Below are 20,457 nucleotides of genomic sequence, written 5' to 3'. Positions count from 1 at the left end.
CCTTGAAGCAAACACTGCAAGGACTTTAAAAAGGAGAGGAAAAAAAAACCTGCCACACTGAAATGTGAAATATATAGCTAGGCAAGAAAACATGGCAAAGGCGATGTTTCAGGTAAAACACTACCCGGCATTTTCCTGAATAGTCTTCTGCTTCAAAACCTATGGAGGTACGCCAGCGTCTGTAACACCCTCACCATCCGATAAGGTCTGTAGTTACATTGATATCAGTGGAAATATGCAACATTAACCTTACAGTTGTATTCATGTGATTTATTAACTTGTGACTACGGGTACAACGATGCTTTCTATCAGAGGCTTATAATGTTTTAACCTTTTCAGAAAAAGTTTATTTTCTCTACTGAAAATATAAGACAAAAAGCAATTGTTGTGGAGTTGAACAGAGGGCAAAAAAAATCCCAAACTCTGCCATTGTTTAACACATTCACTGTCTGGTAGGTGACCTGTGACGTTCTATATATCCTTTCTCCAGTGCCCACAGTGTGGAGATGTGTGTAACACCCACCCCAGCCCTAACACTAGATGTAGAAACTTTCACAGCACTTGTACCACTTGGCCGCCACAGATTGTTTGACATTTGTGTAGACTGGTTCAAAATTGTTTAATAAGTTGCCTAATCTTGCATTTAAGAAGCCAGTGAAGAAAAAGCTGCTGCCAGACAACTCTTCCTGCGGCGTCTCCCCAGCAGGAGCTAAGTGACATGTTCAAATTCAACATGTGCATTTTTCTGAACATGTCGCGACATTTGTGTTGGGTGGACAGATTGGCTAAGGGTTTTGTCCAATCAGGTTTGTCTGAAAATGCCTTGAATGAACCTGGCCTAAAACTCCGACTGGCTCTTCCGCACCAGATTACATTCAGGAATCGCCCTTATTAGGTCACTGAGAAAGTGTAATTACTATACAAGACTTTCCATATTAGATGAAAGGGCTACTCACCTCATTTACATTGATTTTAGACTTTGCAGAAGATTCTAAAAAGGCACAGTTATTCCACTGTCTGGCTAGATTTTGTCCCTGCTCTTTGCCAACTACCCGCTCATCTTCCAGATCACATTTATTTCCTACTAATATCATAGGAACCTGCAATGTTGACAAAAATATATATTAGTTGGTAAAAAGACAGACAAGTTCTAGTATGTTTATTTCTTGATGATTTCAAGTCACAACCTTTCACAGTTAAACAGTGTTATTTTTACTTTTACCCACCACCAACCTATCATCCTGGATTATATTATGAAATGTTATTTTCAAATTATATAAAAAAAATAGAACTAAATAAATACATGAATGAATGAAGTAAATCAAAAAAGTTCCCAACCTCCCCAGTCAAGCTCTGCCGCTGCGTCACAATCCCCAGCACAGAATGGTTTTCCTTTTCACATCTAACCCACAAGATTTTGCAACAACTGAGCCGGCTGCAGCTTCATAGCGTATTTCCGAGCACAATAATACAATTCCTCTGTTCATACAGCTGAAGCTACATGGAAGAGTGTTCCTGTAGAACAGGAAAACTGAACTGCTGCAGGAATCAGCTCCGGCCTATGACAGGCAAGGCGGATCTAGATGGACTCAAGTAACTATAATAGGATCGGTTTGATTTCTGTTCTGAAGTCTGCCATTTTACAGGAAAAAATAGAACAAAAATATATTGCATTGCGATATGTCCCTTTTAAAGAAATTGGCCAAGCTTGGCACAAGTGTCTGTAGTCAGTGTTACAGCCAGCAATGTGCATATTGTCACAAATTTATGCGCGCCGAGTGGGTTGTCTCTTGTGCACCATTGCATTTCTGTGGTCAGGAAATCAGACAGCGTTTAGAAGAGATGATACCACAAAAATGCAAATTGCACACAAGAGGGTCCGTGCACACCACACACTGTCACGATTCAGCAACCTGCAGTAACAGTGACTGCAGACTTTTGTCTTAAGCCTGGACAACCCCTTTAATTAAGTTGCCCTTCAGGCAGCATAAAATCAGACAAAATTCTCTTTAAAAGTGTTTTCCCACCTTCTTGTTTGCTCAGAGGCGGTGCAACCCTGCTGGACTTGCACAGTTCAGACCAGTAAGTATCATTGAGTCTCTGGCCCAATCTGTGCACTCTACGATGCTGCAATATGACAGTGTTGCAGGAGGGAAGAGTACTCCCCTGGGATCCTCACCAGCATCAGTGCAGTGCTTACAAGCTCCATGGAAGATTGTGAGCAGTGCACATTTGGCCACTGCTGTTAGGTTTCAGGTGGCCGGTAACCTAGGTGTAGAAGAATAAATTGTAAAATCCCTCCCTTCGTCAGAATTAAGAGGATGTTTAACAAAAATTGTAAAGTCAGTTTTTACAAGCAATTTGTATTTTACCCATCTAGGAACAGGGAATAACCCTATAATGTAATCTGTGCAAAGGAACAATGGATTCTTCATGCATTAATTTGCACACTGGTCATTAAAACCACTTTCAGACTTACATCTTCTGTGTCTTTAACTCGCAAAATCTGCTCTCTCAAGTCTTGCAAGTCATTAAACGTGGACTGTGCTGTGATAGAGTAAACTAGTGCAAATCCCTGACCATTCTTCATATACAAATCTCTCATAGCTGTGAACTGTTCCTAAAACAAAACAAAAAATCATGTTATAGAGGGGGCATAGAAAATGGCATGTGAAGAGTGCTTAGGTACTAGAAAAGTGGTGTAAAACACCTAGTGCTTCAGATCATCCTGCACTAGGTCAGTCCAGACTGCAGCAGAATTGTTACACTTGATATCATCTCTGGACTGCAGGTGGCGGTGGAGACATCGCGAAGGTTCACATGAATATCTGCTGCAAAATGTTCAGTAGAGGAAGACCTGCATATATCTATATATCTGGAAGGTTGTTTCTGCAGCATGTAAATAGATTTTTACACACCATGTTCAGATTTAAGTGTAGAAAACTTGCAACAAAACTTAATCTATAAAATCACAGGAGAGATATTTTATTTAGCCCTTTGCTGGGCATCTTGGGTGTCGTGAAGGTAGTAACATACTCACTGGTAGCCGCCTTTCCAGCACCATATCTGTAACCTGCTGGATCACTGTGTGTCGCAGCGCTTACTCTCTCAATACAAGTCTGTGAGCCACAGAACGAGGCACTATAGCCTCTGCATTAAAAAATATGTCAAGAAGTGACCTTGGCTCCACACAGTAACCACTGCGTGATTCCGGCATGTCATAAATGCTGTCACCTGGTACAAGGAACGAATACTACCTTCATGACACATCAGAACCTTAAAAGGGTAAAGGAAAAAAACAAAAAACAAAAAAAAACACTGCATTTTTATAGGGAATCTTTCAGCAGGTTCTTGCTACCCCATCTGAGAGCAACATGATGTATGGGCAGAGTCCCAGATTCCACTGATGTAGGGGCGCATTCCCCATCAGTTCTCTAAATGCAGAGCTCTGTATACCCCCACCCCCACCATTGGTTGGCAGCTTTCTGCCTGTGCACTCTGCATAGGCAGAAAGCTGCCAATCAGTGGTGCCGCTAGACTATATAGAGCTCATGAATATGAAGGACTACTAGTGATAATCACCTGCTGATAAATAAAGTAGTTTAATTTAAATTACAGAAAGCAGGCCTGTCCGTGACACATCATTGAAATCATGGTATGCAAATAATCCACTGTAACAGCAATTGTAAAGTTTCAAATGATGGAAAAAAATCTGTAATATTACAAGTCACTTACTGTTCCAGCTGTATCGAGAATTTCAAGCATACATTGCTGTCCTTCTACCTCCACTTGCTAAGAGTAAAAAAATACCACTATGAAACATACACATTTTATCATACACATAGAAACACCCACTAAATTATTTTAATTGGCATATTAGTGTCTTACTTTACTGGGCTGGTTATTACAAAATGGATACAGAGATTCTGGTGTCAAAACAAAGTGGGCCTGATTTTTCCACTCTTATGTATATAGTTTCATTTGTAGTTCAGTGTGTATGCGCATATATGTTTGCATGCAATAGATAGATAACAGACTGGGAAAAAAAAAATAAAAAAAAAATTGCGGTTTTAATTTACATACCAATGAGAATTAAGAGCTCTGGGCATAGTCAAAGCAAATCCAAAGACACTGCTTCCCTTGTTCTATTCCATGCCCAGCTCCACCTTCCTCTGGTTTGCCTGATACATAGAGAAGTCAGTCACACAGAGGATGGTGGGGCTGGGCAGGGAATAGAGAAAAGGAGGCAGAGGCCTGAGAAGTGCCTTGGCACACTCATAGCACTTAAGCCTTATTTGCATATTAATTAAATGAGCAATTTTTCAGTTAAGGAGTAACAGATTGCATGATGTAAGCTGATACATACTGCCCAGGCCATGGGCAGCATGTAACAGCCACTGGCTGTAGTACCCCAGCCATGCATGTTTGTCTCAGCGGGGGCCTGTCAGTCACTGTCAGTGGGCTGAGAGAAGCTGCAAGGGACCTACCTGTACGACTAGAGAATAGCACGGCCCAGTACCTGGCAGCTATTACAATGGCTGGGTTACTACAGCCAGTGGCTGATATATGCAGCCCATGGTCTGGGCAGCATGTACCAGCTGACAGGGTAAGGCAAAACAGGGCTGCCTGTAAAGGTAACCCAATGGCAAGTGGGTGTCACTCGTGCCACATAGTTTATTTTGCTCAGACTGTCCTAGTGACATTTGATCTAAGTTGTATCATTTTGTAGATGAAGTTTACCTTTCTGTAGGAATCTTCTATGGTGGGGTCATATTTTTCCACAAAAATTCCTTGCACAAACTGCACCGTCTACAAAAAAAAAAAAAGTGTAAAACAATCATACAAAACTGGTAAATAAAATACATTTTTTTTCTACGCATCGGTGCAAGTCAGGAGACCTCCATATGCATTACACACGTGTCCTTTCCTGCTGGGATCAGTGGGTATGGACATTCATCTCATGTATATAACCCTTTAGACTGTAAATATCGTGAAAAAAAAGCAATGGAATTACAAAGCAGCTCTTAACAAGCAGAGGATCTTTCAGAGGCAAACGTGTCGCTAATTACACCAGTAGATTGTTATGTACGCTCATCCATATGCAGAGTAAAAAAGAAAATCTGTGGTGTCCAGTTTCTTAGGCAAGGAGCGTGCACTTACAAACAATATAGCAAAGAGATTGCAAGTGCTGCTCTGAAGATGGCTGGATAGGACGAGCTTCAGAGCCCCTGCCAGGGAAAGCAGCAGCTTCCGCTTGAAGCATGGGAGAGCGCACAGCTGTGCCACTGGTTTAAAGGGAACCAGTCACCAGGCTTTTTCAATATAAAGTAGGGCCAGCACATGCAAGTCCTATGTGACAGCATTCTAGAATGGTGCCTATATGTGACCAATGCGCTCTAGAGAGGCACCATGCCAAAGACACTGTGTGGATGCATCATCTACAAGAAACAAGGAGAGGAGGTGCCAGATCAAGAGCAGTCCTCTAGGCGAGTATAATAAAAGCTGTTTTTTGGAGGGCGCATTGGGGAAATATTTACAACATTCTAGAACGCGGACACACAGCTTACAGGTGCTGGCCCTACTTTATATGGGACATGTTACCTTTAAAAAATTGTCGATCACGAGAAGTGCAAAGCTTTCAGAAAGCAGGAAATCGGGAGTCTGGGGAGTGGGGCGTTCCTGAAGACCACCTATTAAATAACCCTTTTATGTTCAGAATTCAAGATTAGGGTTATACACTGATACAAGATTCTGATTTGGCTGTTATCCCAAGTCATATTACAAGACTCGTTAAAGGGTTGATTGTGACTTGTAGGATCGCTACTACCAACAGGTGGTGCTGTAGAGTAAAAGTCCTCTCTCTCTCTGAAGAGGCAATCTGTATATAGGGTTATACATACAGCAGTATATATTTAGACTGTATGAAAAATGACAAGATGCAAAAGTGATTGAAACGAGAGCTGTCACAATAAGCTGATGGCAGGAGCAGGTTTTTGTGTTCTATATAATATTCAATTACCCCAATTTTCAACCCAAACAATCCACAGAAGCTGGCACACAATGCTCGCTCTATAATATCTACTCTTCGTGCAGGTGTAAGCACTATAGCAAAGTGGAAGAACATGTTCCATCACCTGATGCACGAGAGCAGCAAGCGAGTATATAGCCGCCCATCTGTGCAGAAATAACCTTTGATCCTGCATAGTGTTTGATGAACTTGTCCAAACAGAAGCAGAGAGGACGATAATGCTCCTTCATTGCCTCGCTTGTTCTGATCATTCTCAGGTTTAACATATTAATGGGACGGTCTCATGTATTTAGGCCTCATTACCTCTCTGGGGGAGGGAATACAGGAGGCACTTCACTCGTTAATCATGCCTGAAAGGGCCTTAAATGCAACTGTGTGTCACACGTGTACATGAGGAATAACATACCGTATTATACTCAAGCATAAGCAGTTTTTCACCACATGCTTTATGCAGAAAAAGCCCCCCTTGGCTTATACTTGAGTGAGGGTCCTACAAGATGGACTGGGAGCGGCATCGGTGGAGCAGCAGGTCACAGGAGGCAGAAGCCAGCTGCTGCGGTTAAAGCCTGTGCCCGCTGCTAAAGAGGAATGAGTATGCACTGCACTGGCAAAAAAATATAAAAAAAAAAATCTGGAAAAGTTTGGAATTGCCGTAAGTGCACCGACATGGTTAATCATGTTGCAAGATCATTTTTACCCCAAAATAAAAAAAATATTTTCCATCTTTTCTATCCACAATTTCCCTCATTTTTTAATACACCATCTGGTAAAATAAAAAGTGTCACTCAAAATTACAACCAGACCCGGTAAAAAAAAAAAAACACAACTACAGCATAGTTGGCAGAATGATGAAAAAAAATCTCTCTTGAAAGAAGGGGAGGAAAATAAAAGGCGCAAACATGAAACATCGCCCTATCATTAATTGGTTAAAAAATTTGAGCAGTATGATATGTGCGAGTATGGGGAGCAGGTGACTGATCAATAGGAGAGGTATTTTCCTATAATAAGAAATTACACATGCCAATGTAAATGAGGTGCTCTGATTAGGTATTCATCTGTATGTCTTCTGACAGGTCACTGATCCCTCAGTTAACATAATATCAGTACATACTGAAGAAAAAAAGAAACCCTTCTGTAGGCAGGTGCGCTGCAGCATAATCGCATGTGTACTGTGCTGTTAATAAATGTGCTTGAGGTTATACTGAGGAGCACAAAAAAAATAATCAATTTTAAAATGGCACATGCGCAAAAGCAGCTATCGATGTATATAGACGTGATCCAATAGTTACTAGTGTGCAGGTGGCACCATCTTGGAAGAGGAATTTTTTTCTTCTGAAGCAAGATGGCACAGCTATCAGATCACTATATATATATATATATATATATATATATATATATATATATATATATATATATATATATATACACACATACATATACTGTGTGTATATATATATATATATATATATATACACATACATATACTGTGTGTATATATATATATATATATATATATATATATATATATATATATATATATATATATACACACACACACATACACATATATACACACACACACCCCGATATCTGCTACTGCACAGGTGCGCCATTTTAGAATGTATTTTATTTTTTATATATACTTAGGATAACCTCAAGCACATTTAGTAACACAGCATGTGATTATGCTGAAGCACAGGTGGCACGGCCGGCGCCTGCCGGTTTGTTTTTTTTTTTTGCAGTATGTACATTCATATATTCATTATGTAAACTAGGGGGCAGGTCAGTGAGGGATCAGTAACAAATATAAACCTAGCACTCAACTTAAAGGTATTTGCAAGGCGGTTTATTGTAGTACACGAAAAAGACGTTTCGGTCAATGTGACCTTCTTCAGTTACGTGTGGTATATAGATTGTGTAGAGCTTATAGGCATCTATCAGAAAGGACGATGGTGCTTTAAGCATTGAGGAGAATCTCTCTCAGGTAATGAGCTTTTCAGAATATAGGAGAGGGGCAACCGTGCCTCCAGATGTGGTGTCCACCGGCCATGGACACCACATCTGGAGGCACGGTTGCCCCTCTCCTATATTCTGAAAAGCTCATTACCTGAGAGAGATTCTCCTCAATGCTTAAAGCACCATCGTCCTTTCTGATAGATGCCTATAAGCTCTACACAATCTATATACCACACATAACTGAAGGTCACATTGACCGAAACGTCTTTTTTGTGTACTACAATAAACCGCCTTGCAAATACCTTTAAGTTGAGTGCTAGGTTTATATTTGTTGCTTTAACGGTTTGGGAACCTAACCTTAGCACCATCTTGAGTTGTGCTCACGGTGTTCTTTCTATAGTGAGGGATCAGTGACCTGTCAAAGCTCCACATGAAGCCCCCCCACAGGCCGCCCGAAGCATGAGAATCTCATTAATTGAAAATAAAGGTTAAACAACAAGATGGATTTCATCACCAAGGTTATCATTGTAATCAGTACAATGGCGCCGACCTGACACTGTCTGTAGGTTACTGTGAACAATCCTGCTGATAGGTTCCCTGTAAAGGGCTGTCAACGCATGATGACTGTTCAAACTAAAGGCCCCGTTACACGCATCAATGTCCCAGCGATCCCACCAACGATCCGACATGGATGGGATCGCTGGGACATAGTTAGCTGATCGCTGGTGAGCTGTCACAGACAGCCCCTCCAGCGAACAGGACCAGCATGCAAGCTGGTATCCAATGTAAACAGCAGGTATCCAAGATCCGCGCGGCTCTTAGATACCCGCTGTTTACATTGGAAACCAGCTCCCAGCGTCGCTGATCGTTGGTCTCTCGCTGTCACACGCAGCGATGTATGCTGGCCAGCGGGAGACCAATGATCAAAAAATGGCCCAGGACGTTCGAGCATGATCAACGATACCTGGCAGGGGGGCCGGTCGCTGATACATGTCACACACAGCGATATCGCTGGAGAGATCTCTGTGGCGTCACAAAATCAGCGATCACGCTGTGTGTGATGGGGCCTTTAGTCAACCCACTCAATACTTCATGGTGGGACCTTCATTTAAAAGCACCTCCCCGCCTGCTTATTTTCCCTCAGTATTTGATTGTTGCCTTCTCTGGCACAATGAAGCCAAAGCTGTCAGAGAGAAAACAAGCAGGTGGGAAAGTGTAGTTAAATGATAGGCGCTTGGTGCTTCACGGCATGGTCAGTACTTTGTTTGAAAAGTCATTCTGTGCCGACATAGTCCCATTAAAGGGAACCTGTCACTTGAAAAAACACTTAACCTGCAGATATGCGGTTAATAGGGTAATAGCATCTGCACTTAGCCGTACGCTGCTGGGAGAAAATTAATTATATTCGGAGTATACTCAGCATTGGCTGCAACCGGGCCTTTGGCCCTGACTGACACTGGCTCTGCACTGGGGCAGCCGCTCTGTATGTCTCAACCTGTGCCGGCCCCGTGACTGAAACCGGAATGCTGCTGGGGGAATAAAAATTATTTTCTCCCTGCAGCGTTCGGCTAAGCATGGGCAGATTAATAACCTGCAGAATAACCCCATCTCTCAGGGTAACAGTGCTTTTTTTTTTTTGGTGACAGGTTCCCTTTAAACACATTTAGTTTACTTCAAAACTAGTTAAATATGAAAGTTTGTGCCTGAGATATAAGACTACACAAGTCTTATAGGTCTGTTACCAAAGACACACAGTTCTGCATGGCACAAAATGGTAGAATACTCTTAAAGAGTAACCATCGGTTTAATTTTTATTTTATAAGTCAATAATACAGATGAAAATATACTTGTAAACTATCTTATTAGAGAAATCTGCTTTTCTCTTCGCCAGGACTGATTGTTATTCAAAAATCTCAATTCAAGTGTAAAATTTGGATTCAGTTAAGACAGATTATATTACTGAGATCGAGAACAGCTACTACTATTAATCTGAGGAGAATGGAGGAGCTGGAGGCAGGACTAATTCCTTCTACATAGGAGAGGGACAGTTGGTTTCTATAAGATTCTCTCTGTTATGTACATTCTGTCTTCACTTATTACAGATTTTACCTAACAATTTTGAAAATAATGGATCAGTGCTGGCGGAGAAGGAAGCAGATTTCTCTGATGAGATATATTAGAAAGTTTCTTACTGTCACATGTACTATTCGTGGGCATCATACATAAGCACTAGCTGTCTGAACACACCAGGTATGTTGGACACAAACGATGTGGCGTCAAGACAGGCTGGTCCCTGGCAGCTTCTTCTCACCACTGCTCTGGACTGACAGGACTATGCCTAGATGCATATAAAAGACCTGTCACTGGCAACAGGCAGGGAGAAGCCACCGGAGATCCGCTTGTCGGATTAGTCTACAATGCTATTTGAGCCTCCAAGCCTATCAAAGTATGTTGTTCCTTGATACACCACAGCGTTTCAGAGTCAAACATACCTGACTGTGTTCAGTTCAAGTGTCGCCTGTAGTAGGCGCCAGCCGAAGAGGGCGCCCGTTAAAGGACTTGGAATGACTGGCCTCTCGATATACACGTACTCAAGTAGAAACCTGTCGTTCAAAGGCAGTGAGTCAACTCTGGCAGTGAGAAGCCACAGCGCCTCATAGTTACACATATATAGATGAAGTCATGCAGCAAGTGTCGGATACATACTGCACGTGGATCAAGCAGCATCTATCAGCAGTCAGGTTCTTTTTAAAAAGAGAACATGTCATATTGTACATGCAGTATTCTCTGTGGATCGAATGGTATAAACAAGCCAAGTGGAATGTTATAAATCTAGATTTCTTCTTACCAGTGCAGATTTCCCGACCCCTCCAGAACCAAGGACCACGAGCTTGTACTCGCGCATTATGGTTTTTGGTTTGTCAAATACTGATGAAAACTGTAGAGATGAAACAAAAAAATAAATACAAAATATGTAAAAACTAAAACCTTGTACATAAACACAGCTTCTTTTTCCACACAAATTTTCAACTATAAAAAAAAGATCCTGAGCACACTTTCTGGAAAAGCACTAGAGAGCCTGTGTACAGCTAATGATTGCTGAGCTGTGTAACGTACTGTAAAATAGGAAAAGGAATAAACATGACAGAAAGGAATCTAACCCAATACCAATGCTGGTAGTGTGCCCTCACACACTGTTCAGTTATTTCACATAGCTGGAAAATCCATATAAAAAACTCTAAAATACCTGTGGTTTTCGGTGAGTTTTTTTTTTTTAAATCAATTTTTTTGAGCCATTAATACAGGTTGTGTAGCAATAGTGTAGTTTATGTGCCCAAAAAAGCACATCAAAGGTCTGCAGAAAATAAAAAAAAAAAAAAAAAAAAAAGTGACAAGAGCACAAAGTGATTTCCCAAATGGAAACTTGCTGCAAGGGAATTTAAGCCTTTTAATGTTGATGATTTCAGAAGGCCTGATGTTACAGCATCTTTTGTGTCACTTTTCAACAGAGAATGCTGCAACAAGTCAACTGGGTTTTCAAAAAACAAAATAAACTTTACAGCTTTTTTTTTTAAACTTCTGAAAACGCTGAATACTCCACGTATAAATGTTTTGTTTTTACAGGCTTTTTTCCAGACTTCTGCATAAGGGGCAGAATGGTAGCTCAGTGGTTAGCGCTGCAGCCTTAGGGTACCGTTACACCTAGCGATGCACACCAGCGATCCTGACTAGCGATATGACGCAGTCAGGATCGCTGGTACATCGCTGGGTGGTCGCTAGTGAGCTGCCACACAGGCAGACCTCACTAGCGACATCGCTGGGGACGAGGATCGCTACTTACCTGTCAGACGCGGCGATCCTGCGTCCTCCCGCCCGGCTCCACGCGTCGCTCGTCCTCACAGCAGGAAGCTGACGACGAGAAATGGTCCAGCAGCTTCTCGCGCGATCAGCGATAACGAGCGGGGGAGCCGGTCGGAGGTAAGTATCAGACACAGCGATATCGCTAGTAATATCGCTGCAACGTCACAAAATCGGTGACTTTGCAGCGATATTGCTAGCGATATCGCAGTGTGTAACGGGGGCTTTACAGCACTGGAGTCCTGGGTTCGAATCCCACCAAGGACAACATCTGCAAGGAGTTTGTATGTTCTCCCCCATGTTTGCGTGGGTTTCCTCCAGTGTACTCCGGTTTGCTCCAACATTCCAAAGACATACTGATAGGGAATTTAGATTGTGAGCCCCATCGGGGACAGTGATGATCATGTGTGTGCAAACTGTAAAGCGCTGTGGAATATGTTAGCGCTATATAAAAATAAAGATTATTATTATAATGAGAAAAAAAAAAGCGTATTAAAAAGGGAACCTTGATAACTGATCCATGCAATCTACAGGTACCATGTATCAGAGACCAGCTGTATGTTATAAACCAGGTATGCTCGACTCAAAACACTGCAGAGTCAAAAAACAGAAATTAGCCCCTTCACCAGCTTGCAATTTTCCATTTTTGCTCCCCTTCTTCCCAGAACCATAACTTTTTATTTTTTCCATCAAAATAGCCGAGTGAGGACTTGGTTTTTGTGGAAAGAAGTTTACTTTTGAATGACACCATTGGTTTTTAAACATAGTGTACTGGAAAACGAGAAAAAAAAATAGTTTCAAGTGCAAAGAAAAAAAAAAGGAAAAAAATACACTGTTCAAAAAAAAAAATAAAGGGAACACAAACAGAATATAACTCCAAGTAAATCAAACTTCTGTGAAATCAAACTGTCCACTTAGGAAGCAACACTGACTGTCAAGCAATTTCACAAGCTGTTGTGCAAATGAAATAGGCAACAGATGGAAAATATTGGCAATTATCAAAACACCCTCAATAAAGGAGTGGTTCTGCAGGTGGGGACCACAAACCACAACTCAGTACCAATGCTTTCTGGCTGATGTTTTGGTCACTTTTGAATGTTATGCTTTCACACTCGTGGTAGCATGAGACGGATTCCAAAACCCACACATGTGGCTCAGGTAGTGCAGCTCATCCAGGATGGCACATCAACGCGAGCTGTGGCAAGAAAGTTTGCTGCGCCTGTCAGCGTAGTATCCAGAGGCTGGAGGTGCTACCAGGAGACAGGCCAGTACACCAGGAGACATGGAGGGGGCCGTAGGAGGGAAATAACCCAGCAGCAGAACCGATACCTCTGCCTGTGCAAGGAGGAACAGGAGGAGCACTGCCAGAGCCCTGTAAAATGACCCAGCAGGCCACAAATGTGCATGTGTCTTCACAAACGGTTAGAAACCGAATCCATGAGGATGGTCTGAGGGCCCGACGTCCAAAGATGGGGATTGTGCTCACAGCCCAACACCGTGCAGGACGCTTGGCATTGGCAAATTCGCCACTGGTGCCCTGTGCGCTTCACAGATGAAAGAAAGTTCACACTGAGCACATGTGACAGATGTGACCGAGTATGGAGACGCTGTGGAGAGCGATCTGCTGCCTACAAAAGCCTTCAGCATGACCAGTTTGTCAGTGGGTAAGTAAAGGTGTGGCGTGGCATTTCTTTGGAGGGCCGCACAGCCCTCCATGTGCTCACCAGAGGTAGCCTGACTGCCATTAGGTACCGAGATGAGATCCTCAGATTCCTTGTGAGACCATATGCTGATCTGGTTTTCCCTGGGTTCCGCCTAATGCAGGACAGTGCCAGACCTCATGTGGCTGGAGTGTGTAAGCTATGGGCTGGCCCACCCTTTTCCCAGACCAGAAACCGAATGAGCATATCTGGGACATCATGTCTCGCTCCATCCACTAACGTCACATTGCACCACAGACTGTCCAGGAGTTAGCGGATGATTTAGTCCTGAGGTCTCAAACTGCATTGCTCAAGAGCCGCAAACAGGTCACGTTTTCAGGATTTCCTTATATTGCACAGGTGATAATTTAATCACCTGCACAGATAATGATTCCAGCACTTTGTGCAATGCTAAGAGAATCTCAAAAACACGCATGGTTTGCAGCCCTCGAGGAATGCAGTTTGAGACCCCTGCTTTAGTCCAAGTCTGGGAGGAGATCCCTCAGGAGACCATCCGCTGCCTCATCAGGAGCATGCCCAGGCGTTGTAGGGAGGTCATAGAGGCCACACTACTGAGCATCATTTTGACTTGTTTTAAGGACATTACATTCCACTTTAATTTTGTGTGTGACTCCAAATCCAGGCCTCCATTGGTTAATAAATTTGATTTCCATTGATGATTTTTGTGTGATTTTGTTGTCAGCACATTCAACTTTGTACAGAACAAAGTATTCAATGAGAATATTTCATTCAGATCTAGGATGTGTTATTTGAGTATTCCCTTTATTTTTTTGAAAATATATATATACACACACACACACACACACACACACACACACATACATACACACTTTTATCTGCCGTATATACTTGTGTCCAAGTCGACCCGAATATAAGCCGGGAAACGTAATTTTGCCACGAAAAACTGGGCAAACTTGGTGACTCAAAAATAAGCCAGGTATACATTGTCCCCTCATTCCCATCCTTGTCCGCATGACTCCTCATTCCCATCCCTATCCTTGCCTGAGTCTCCATCCCTTGTCCTGGTATGCATGGTTCCATGAGAAAAGCATATAAAAAAAAAAAAAAAAAAAAAAAAAAAAACACCCTACTTTCCTTCCCTGCGCGCCCTCGCAGCATCTTGTTCCGATGCCAGTAGCTCCTGCGGACAGGCGATCACGTGTCTCCACTCATTAAGGGAAAGAATATTGACCTCACTCATTAAGGGAATGATTAACCTTACTCCATGTCTATGGGAGTGGAGAGAGGTAAATATTCATTACCTTAATGAGAGGGAACCCATGATGGCCCAGTCGCTGCTGGACGCAAGTCTGTATGACAGTGTTCACACCAGCAAAAGACAAACACAGAAAAACACAGTAAAATGTATAAAAATACTCTGCTTTAAAAAAGTAACAGTAGAAGAGCAGCTTAGTATACATTTTTTGCAAAATACGTATCAACTAAATACCCTGTTTTGTTATCTTTTTACTAGCACTTGCTGTTTACAGTTACTTTTTTACAACAGTAAATTTTTTATGTTTGTTTTACTGTGTTTTCAGTCTCTTGGTGGTATGAACACTGTCATACAGACTTGTTCGCTGTGTGCATGGCCCATGTGTTTGTGCCTAATTGGTTTCTTGTTCATGTAAGATGGCGAGGTTTCCACCTCTTCCCTATGGGCCATGCACACAAAAGCAGTCTTCCATAGCGTGTCCACATCAGACGTTACCTGCCCAAAACCTACTTATACAGGTACTATACACATGATCAGAATTTTCTGCGCAGATTTCTCTAAATCCACAGGTAAATCCAGCAGAAACTGCTGCGGATCCACAGGACCAAATCCGCTGGCTTCTCTACATGTCTGAAAGTCATTCCATTCCAGTGTCAGTTGAATTCCTACCAGAGTACACCTCAGGGTGTGTGCACACGCTGCGGATTCTGCTACGAATCCGCAACAGTTTCTGCTGTGGTGTACAGTACCATTATCATCAGTGGAAAATGAAATCCGCAGTCAACACGGTGCGGAATTTTCCGCACGGATTTGCTGTGGTTTCAAATCCGCAGCATGTCAATTCTTTGTGCGGATTCCGCTGCGGTTTGGCACCTGCTCCACGGCAGGTGTCAAACCTCAGGGGAAACCTGCAGAAAATCTGCAGATAAACCGCAGGTCTTTTGACCTGCTGTTTTACCTGCAGATTTAGACAAATCTGCGAGGAAAATTTTGCAGCGTGTGCACTAGGGTGACCGCAAAAAAAAAAAAAAAAAAAAAAAAAAAAAAAAAAAAAAAAAATCGGATGTCGGAATTTTGTCCGTCTGGACCCCACAAAACGATTCCCCTTTCCAGATATTGAGATAGCCAAAATTTGAGCTCGATCAAACGTTAACCCGTGCCGCTCGTCGCTCAAAGTTTGAAAAAATCCAAATTGAGGTATTTTAAGATTTAGGTATTTTGCATAGTCTGTTAGACTATAAAGAATGTGACAACATTACAGAAATAGCCCTGACCAAATTTTCGACCCATTTGTGGTATTTGAATGCAGAGTTGGTGGGATTATCGTTTTTTGATCCCACCATTACAGACAATGAAAAGTTGTTAATGGCTAATAAATTGCTCAGTAGCACAGATGAACCATCAGAGCACACTAGGGTTGTAAATCCAAAAGTTAGGAAAGAAAAATTAAAAGAGGTAGGAAGTAACCGACTTTAACGACCTTCTGACAAAAGATGAAGAACAAAAGCAATATGTCCTGCAAGTTGTAAGCAAATGCCGAGCATTATATTCTGACGTTTCAAAAACTACTTTAACAAAAGCTCTAGAATAGATTAGATTACTATGTAAAATTATCAACTCATGTAGGTTAGCGTGCTCTGATGGTTCATCTGTGCTACTGAGCAATTTATTAGCCATTAACAACTTTTCATTGTCTGTAATGGTGGGATCAAAAAACGATAATCCCACCAACTCTGCATTCAAATACCACAAATGGTTCGAAAATTTGGTCAGGGCTATTTCTGAAATGTTGTTGTCACATTCTTTATAGTCTAACAGACTATGCAAAATACCTAAATCTTAAAATACCGCAATTTGGATTTTTTCAAACTTTGAGCGACGAGCGGCACGGGTTAACGTCGTTTGATCGAGCTCAAATTTTGGCTCTCTCAATATCTGGAAAGGGGAATCGTTTTGTGGGGTCCAGATGAACAAGATTCTGACATTTTCCCCCCCCCCATATGAGATCCGGTCACCCTAGTGTGCACACACCCTGAGGTGTACTGTGGTAGGAATTTAACTGACGCTGGAATGGAATGGCTGTCAGACATGTAAAGAAGCTGATTTTATCAAAAATGAAGGTAGCAATCCATACTGCTAAAAAAGGTAGTGAATTTATTCAGAGCCACATGTCTGGACGACGTTTCGGCTCATACTGAGACTAATATATACACACACACACACACACACACACACACACGTGTATAAGCCGACCCCCCTAATTTTGCCACAAAAACTGGGAAAACTTATTGACTCATGTATAAGCCTAGGGTGGAAAACACGGCAACTACTGGCAAATTTCGAAAATAAAAATAGATACCAAAGTAAAATTAATTGAGATATCAGTAGGTTAAATGTTTTTGAATATCCATATTGAATCGGGGCCCCCATATGCCGCTCCATACAGCGCGCTGGGGCCCCCATATGCCGCTCCATACAGCGCGCTGGGGCCCCCATATGCCGCTCCATACAGCGCGCTGGGGCCCCCATATGCCGCTCCATACAGCGCGCTGGGGCCCCCATATGCCGCTCCATACAGCGCGCTGGGGCCCCCATATGCCGCTCCATACAGCGCGCTGGGGCCCCCATATGCCGCTCCATACAGCGCGCTGGGGCCCCCATATGCCGCTCCATACAGCGCGCTGGGGCCCCCATATGCCGCTCCATACAGCGCGCTGGGGCCCCCATATGCCGCTCCATACAGCGCGCTGGGGCCCCCATATGCCGCTCCATACAGCGCGCTGGGGCCCCCATATGCCGCTCCATACAGCGCGCTGGGGCCCCCATATGCCGCTCCATACAGCGCGCTGGGGCCCCCATATGCCGCTCCATACAGCGCGCTGGGGCCCCCATATGCCGCTCCATACAGCGCGCTGGGGCCCCCATATGCCGCTCCATACAGCGCGCTGGGGCCCCCATATGCCGCTCCATACAGCGCGCTGGGGCCCCCATATGCCGCTCCATACAGCGCGCTGGGGCCCCCATATGCCGCTCCATACAGCGCGCTGGGGCCCCCATATGCCGCTCCATACAGCGCGCTGGGGCCCCCATATGCCGCTCCATACAGCGCGCTGGGGCCCCCATATGCCGCTCCATACAGCGCGCTGGGGCCCCCATATGCCGCTCCATACAGCGCGCTATGGCCCCATATGCCGCTCCATACAGCGCGCTGGGGCCCCCATATGCCGCTCCATACAGCGCGCTATGGCCCCATACAGTGCGCTATGGCCCCATATGCCGCTCCATACAGTGCGCTATGGCCCCATATGCCGCTCCATACAGTGCGCTATGGCCCCATATGCCGCTCCATACAGTGCGCTATGGCCCCATATGCCGCTCAATACAGTGCGCTATGGCCCCATATGCCGCTCAATACAGTGCGCTATGGCCCCATATGCCGCTCAATACAGTGCGCTATGGCCCCATATGCCGCTCAATACAGTGCGCTATGGCCCCATATGCCGCTCCATACAGTGCGCTATGGCCCCATATGCCGCTCAATACAGTGCGCTATGGCCCCATATGCCGCTCAATACAGTGCGCTAGGGCCCCATATGCCGCTCAATACAGTGCGCTAGGGCCCCATATGCCGCTCCATACAGTGCGCTAGGGCCCCATATGCCGCTCCATACAGTGCGCTAGGGCCCCATATGCCGCTCCATACAGTGCGCTAGGGCCCCATATGCCGCTCCATACAGTGCGCTATGGCCCCATATGCCGCTCAATACAGTGCGCTATGGCCCCATATGCCGCTCAATACAGTGCGCTATGGCCCCATATGCCGCTCAATACAGTGCGCTATGGCCCCATATGCCGCTCAATACAGTGCGCTATGGCCCCATATGCCGCTCCATAGATTATGGCCCCATATGCCGCTCCATAGATTATGGCCCCATATGCCGCTCCATAGATTATGGCCCCATATGCCGCTCCATAGATTATGGCCCCATATGCCGCTCCATAGATTATGGCCCCATATGCCGCTCCATAGATTATGGCCCCATATGCCGCTCCATAGATTATGGCCCCATATGCCGCTCCATAGATTATGGCCCCATATGCCGCTCCATAGATTATGGCCCCATATGCCGCTCCATAGATTATGGCCCCATATGCCGCTCCATAGATTATGGCCCCATATGCCGCTCCATAGATTATGGCCCCATATGCCGCTCCATAGATTATGGCCCCATATGCCGCTCCATAGATTATGGCCCCATATGCCGCTCCATAGATTATGGCCCCATATGCCGCTCCATAGATTATGGCCCCATATGCCGCTCCATAGATTATGGCCCCATATGCCGCTCCATAGATTATGGCCCCATATGCCGCTCCATAGATTATGGCCCCATATGCCGCTCCATAGATTATGGCCCCATATGCCGCTCCATAGATTATGGCCCCATATGCTGCTCCATAGATTATGGTCCCATATGCTGCAAAAAAAAAAAAAAAAAAAAGACATACTCACCTCTCATCGCTGGGGGCCAAGTGCCGGGGCCCCAAGCAGGCAGGGACACCGGCGCGCTATGGGGGACAGGTGCTGGTGTCACCGCTGGCTCAGGGCCCCGGCACCTCAGATATTCACCTGTCCCTGGTCCACCGCTGCCGCTGTTTTCCGGGTCCTCTGTCAGTGACGTTCAGGCAGCAGAGGGGGCGGTGCGCACTAAGTCACTGCGCCCTCTAACCTGAACATCACAGCCAGAGGGACAGAGTAGTGCGCAGCAATGGAACAGGGATAGGTGAATATTGCATATACTTACCCCCTCCTGGCGCGGTCTCTGCAGCCCCGCTTCTCCCTTCAGCGGTCACATGGTACCGCTCATTAAAGTCATGAATATGCACATATTCATGACTAATGAGCGGTACCACGTGACCGCTGAAGGAAGGAGCCGGAGACCGGGAGAAGCGGGGGGGGAGGAGCTGCAGAGATGCGCCGACAGCAGGGGTTAAGTGTGACCCGACACGCCCGCTCCCCCTCCGACCCCCTGGCGTATATGGTTCACGTAATAAAATAATATAATATAATATAATATAATATAATATAATATAATATAATATAATATAAATATATATATATATATATATATATATATATACACACACATATACATACACATACACACGCTGTAAGGGTCACTCTTTCCGAACCCTTTAAAGACTGCGCAAGCGTGACGCGCCTGCGCAGTCTGGCTCCAGACAGAATGAGGCAGCCAGCGGTGAGCAGCGTGTATGGCGCCGGAGATGGTGGTACCGGGAGGAGCATTGCCACGGCGCTTCTCTTCGGCCGAAGACCAGGGCAGGAGTGTGGCAGGAATCACGCATGCGCATAGCGCCATTTTAATGATGACACACTTGCAGTGTCTTCCGCAATATGGCGCCGGACAGCGCTATGGGCATGCGCGATTCCGGCCGCACTCCTGCCCCGGCCTCCAGCAGAACGTGACAGCGCTGGAGCACAGGAAAGAAGGGTGAATATAATTTTTTTTTTGTATGTGTGTAGTATTAATAGGAGTGAGGGCTACCATGCATACCAGGATAGGGGGGGTGAGGGCTACCATGCATACCAGGATAGGGGGGGGGATGAGGGCTACCATGCATTCCAGGATTGGGGGGGGATGAGGGCTACCATGCAT

At 44.5% G+C, this 20,457-nt stretch overlaps 1 protein-coding gene across 3 annotated transcripts in view; it reads right to left on the bottom strand.

Annotated features, from left to right (window-relative positions):
- RAP1A (RAP1A, member of RAS oncogene family) overlaps positions 1-20,457 on the bottom strand; it is a 94,467-nt gene that overhangs the window by 18,921 nt on the left and 55,089 nt on the right. For all 3 annotated transcript variants that reach the window (XM_073557280.1, XM_073557279.1, XM_073557278.1), the window contains 5 exons: positions 10,833-10,922; positions 4,741-4,809; positions 3,736-3,792; positions 2,480-2,620; positions 957-1,100 (listed from right to left, as the gene is read on the bottom strand). In XM_073557280.1, coding sequence (XP_073413381.1) covers positions 957-1,100; positions 2,480-2,620; positions 3,736-3,792; positions 4,741-4,809; positions 10,833-10,889 — 468 coding nt within the window. In that variant the 5' untranslated portion in view covers positions 10,890-10,922. The remainder of the gene's footprint in view (positions 1-956; positions 1,101-2,479; positions 2,621-3,735; positions 3,793-4,740; positions 4,810-10,832; positions 10,923-20,457) is intronic.

The sequence above is a fragment of the Dendrobates tinctorius genome, unplaced genomic scaffold, assembly GCF_039654945.1.
Source record: "Dendrobates tinctorius isolate UK_male_01 unplaced genomic scaffold, ASM3965494v1 ptg000246l, whole genome shotgun sequence".
In the NCBI taxonomy this organism is placed as follows: Eukaryota; Metazoa; Chordata; class Amphibia; order Anura; family Dendrobatidae; genus Dendrobates; species Dendrobates tinctorius.
The sequence above is the reverse complement of the archived record's forward strand: the minus strand, read 5'-3'. Positions and strand labels throughout refer to the sequence as shown.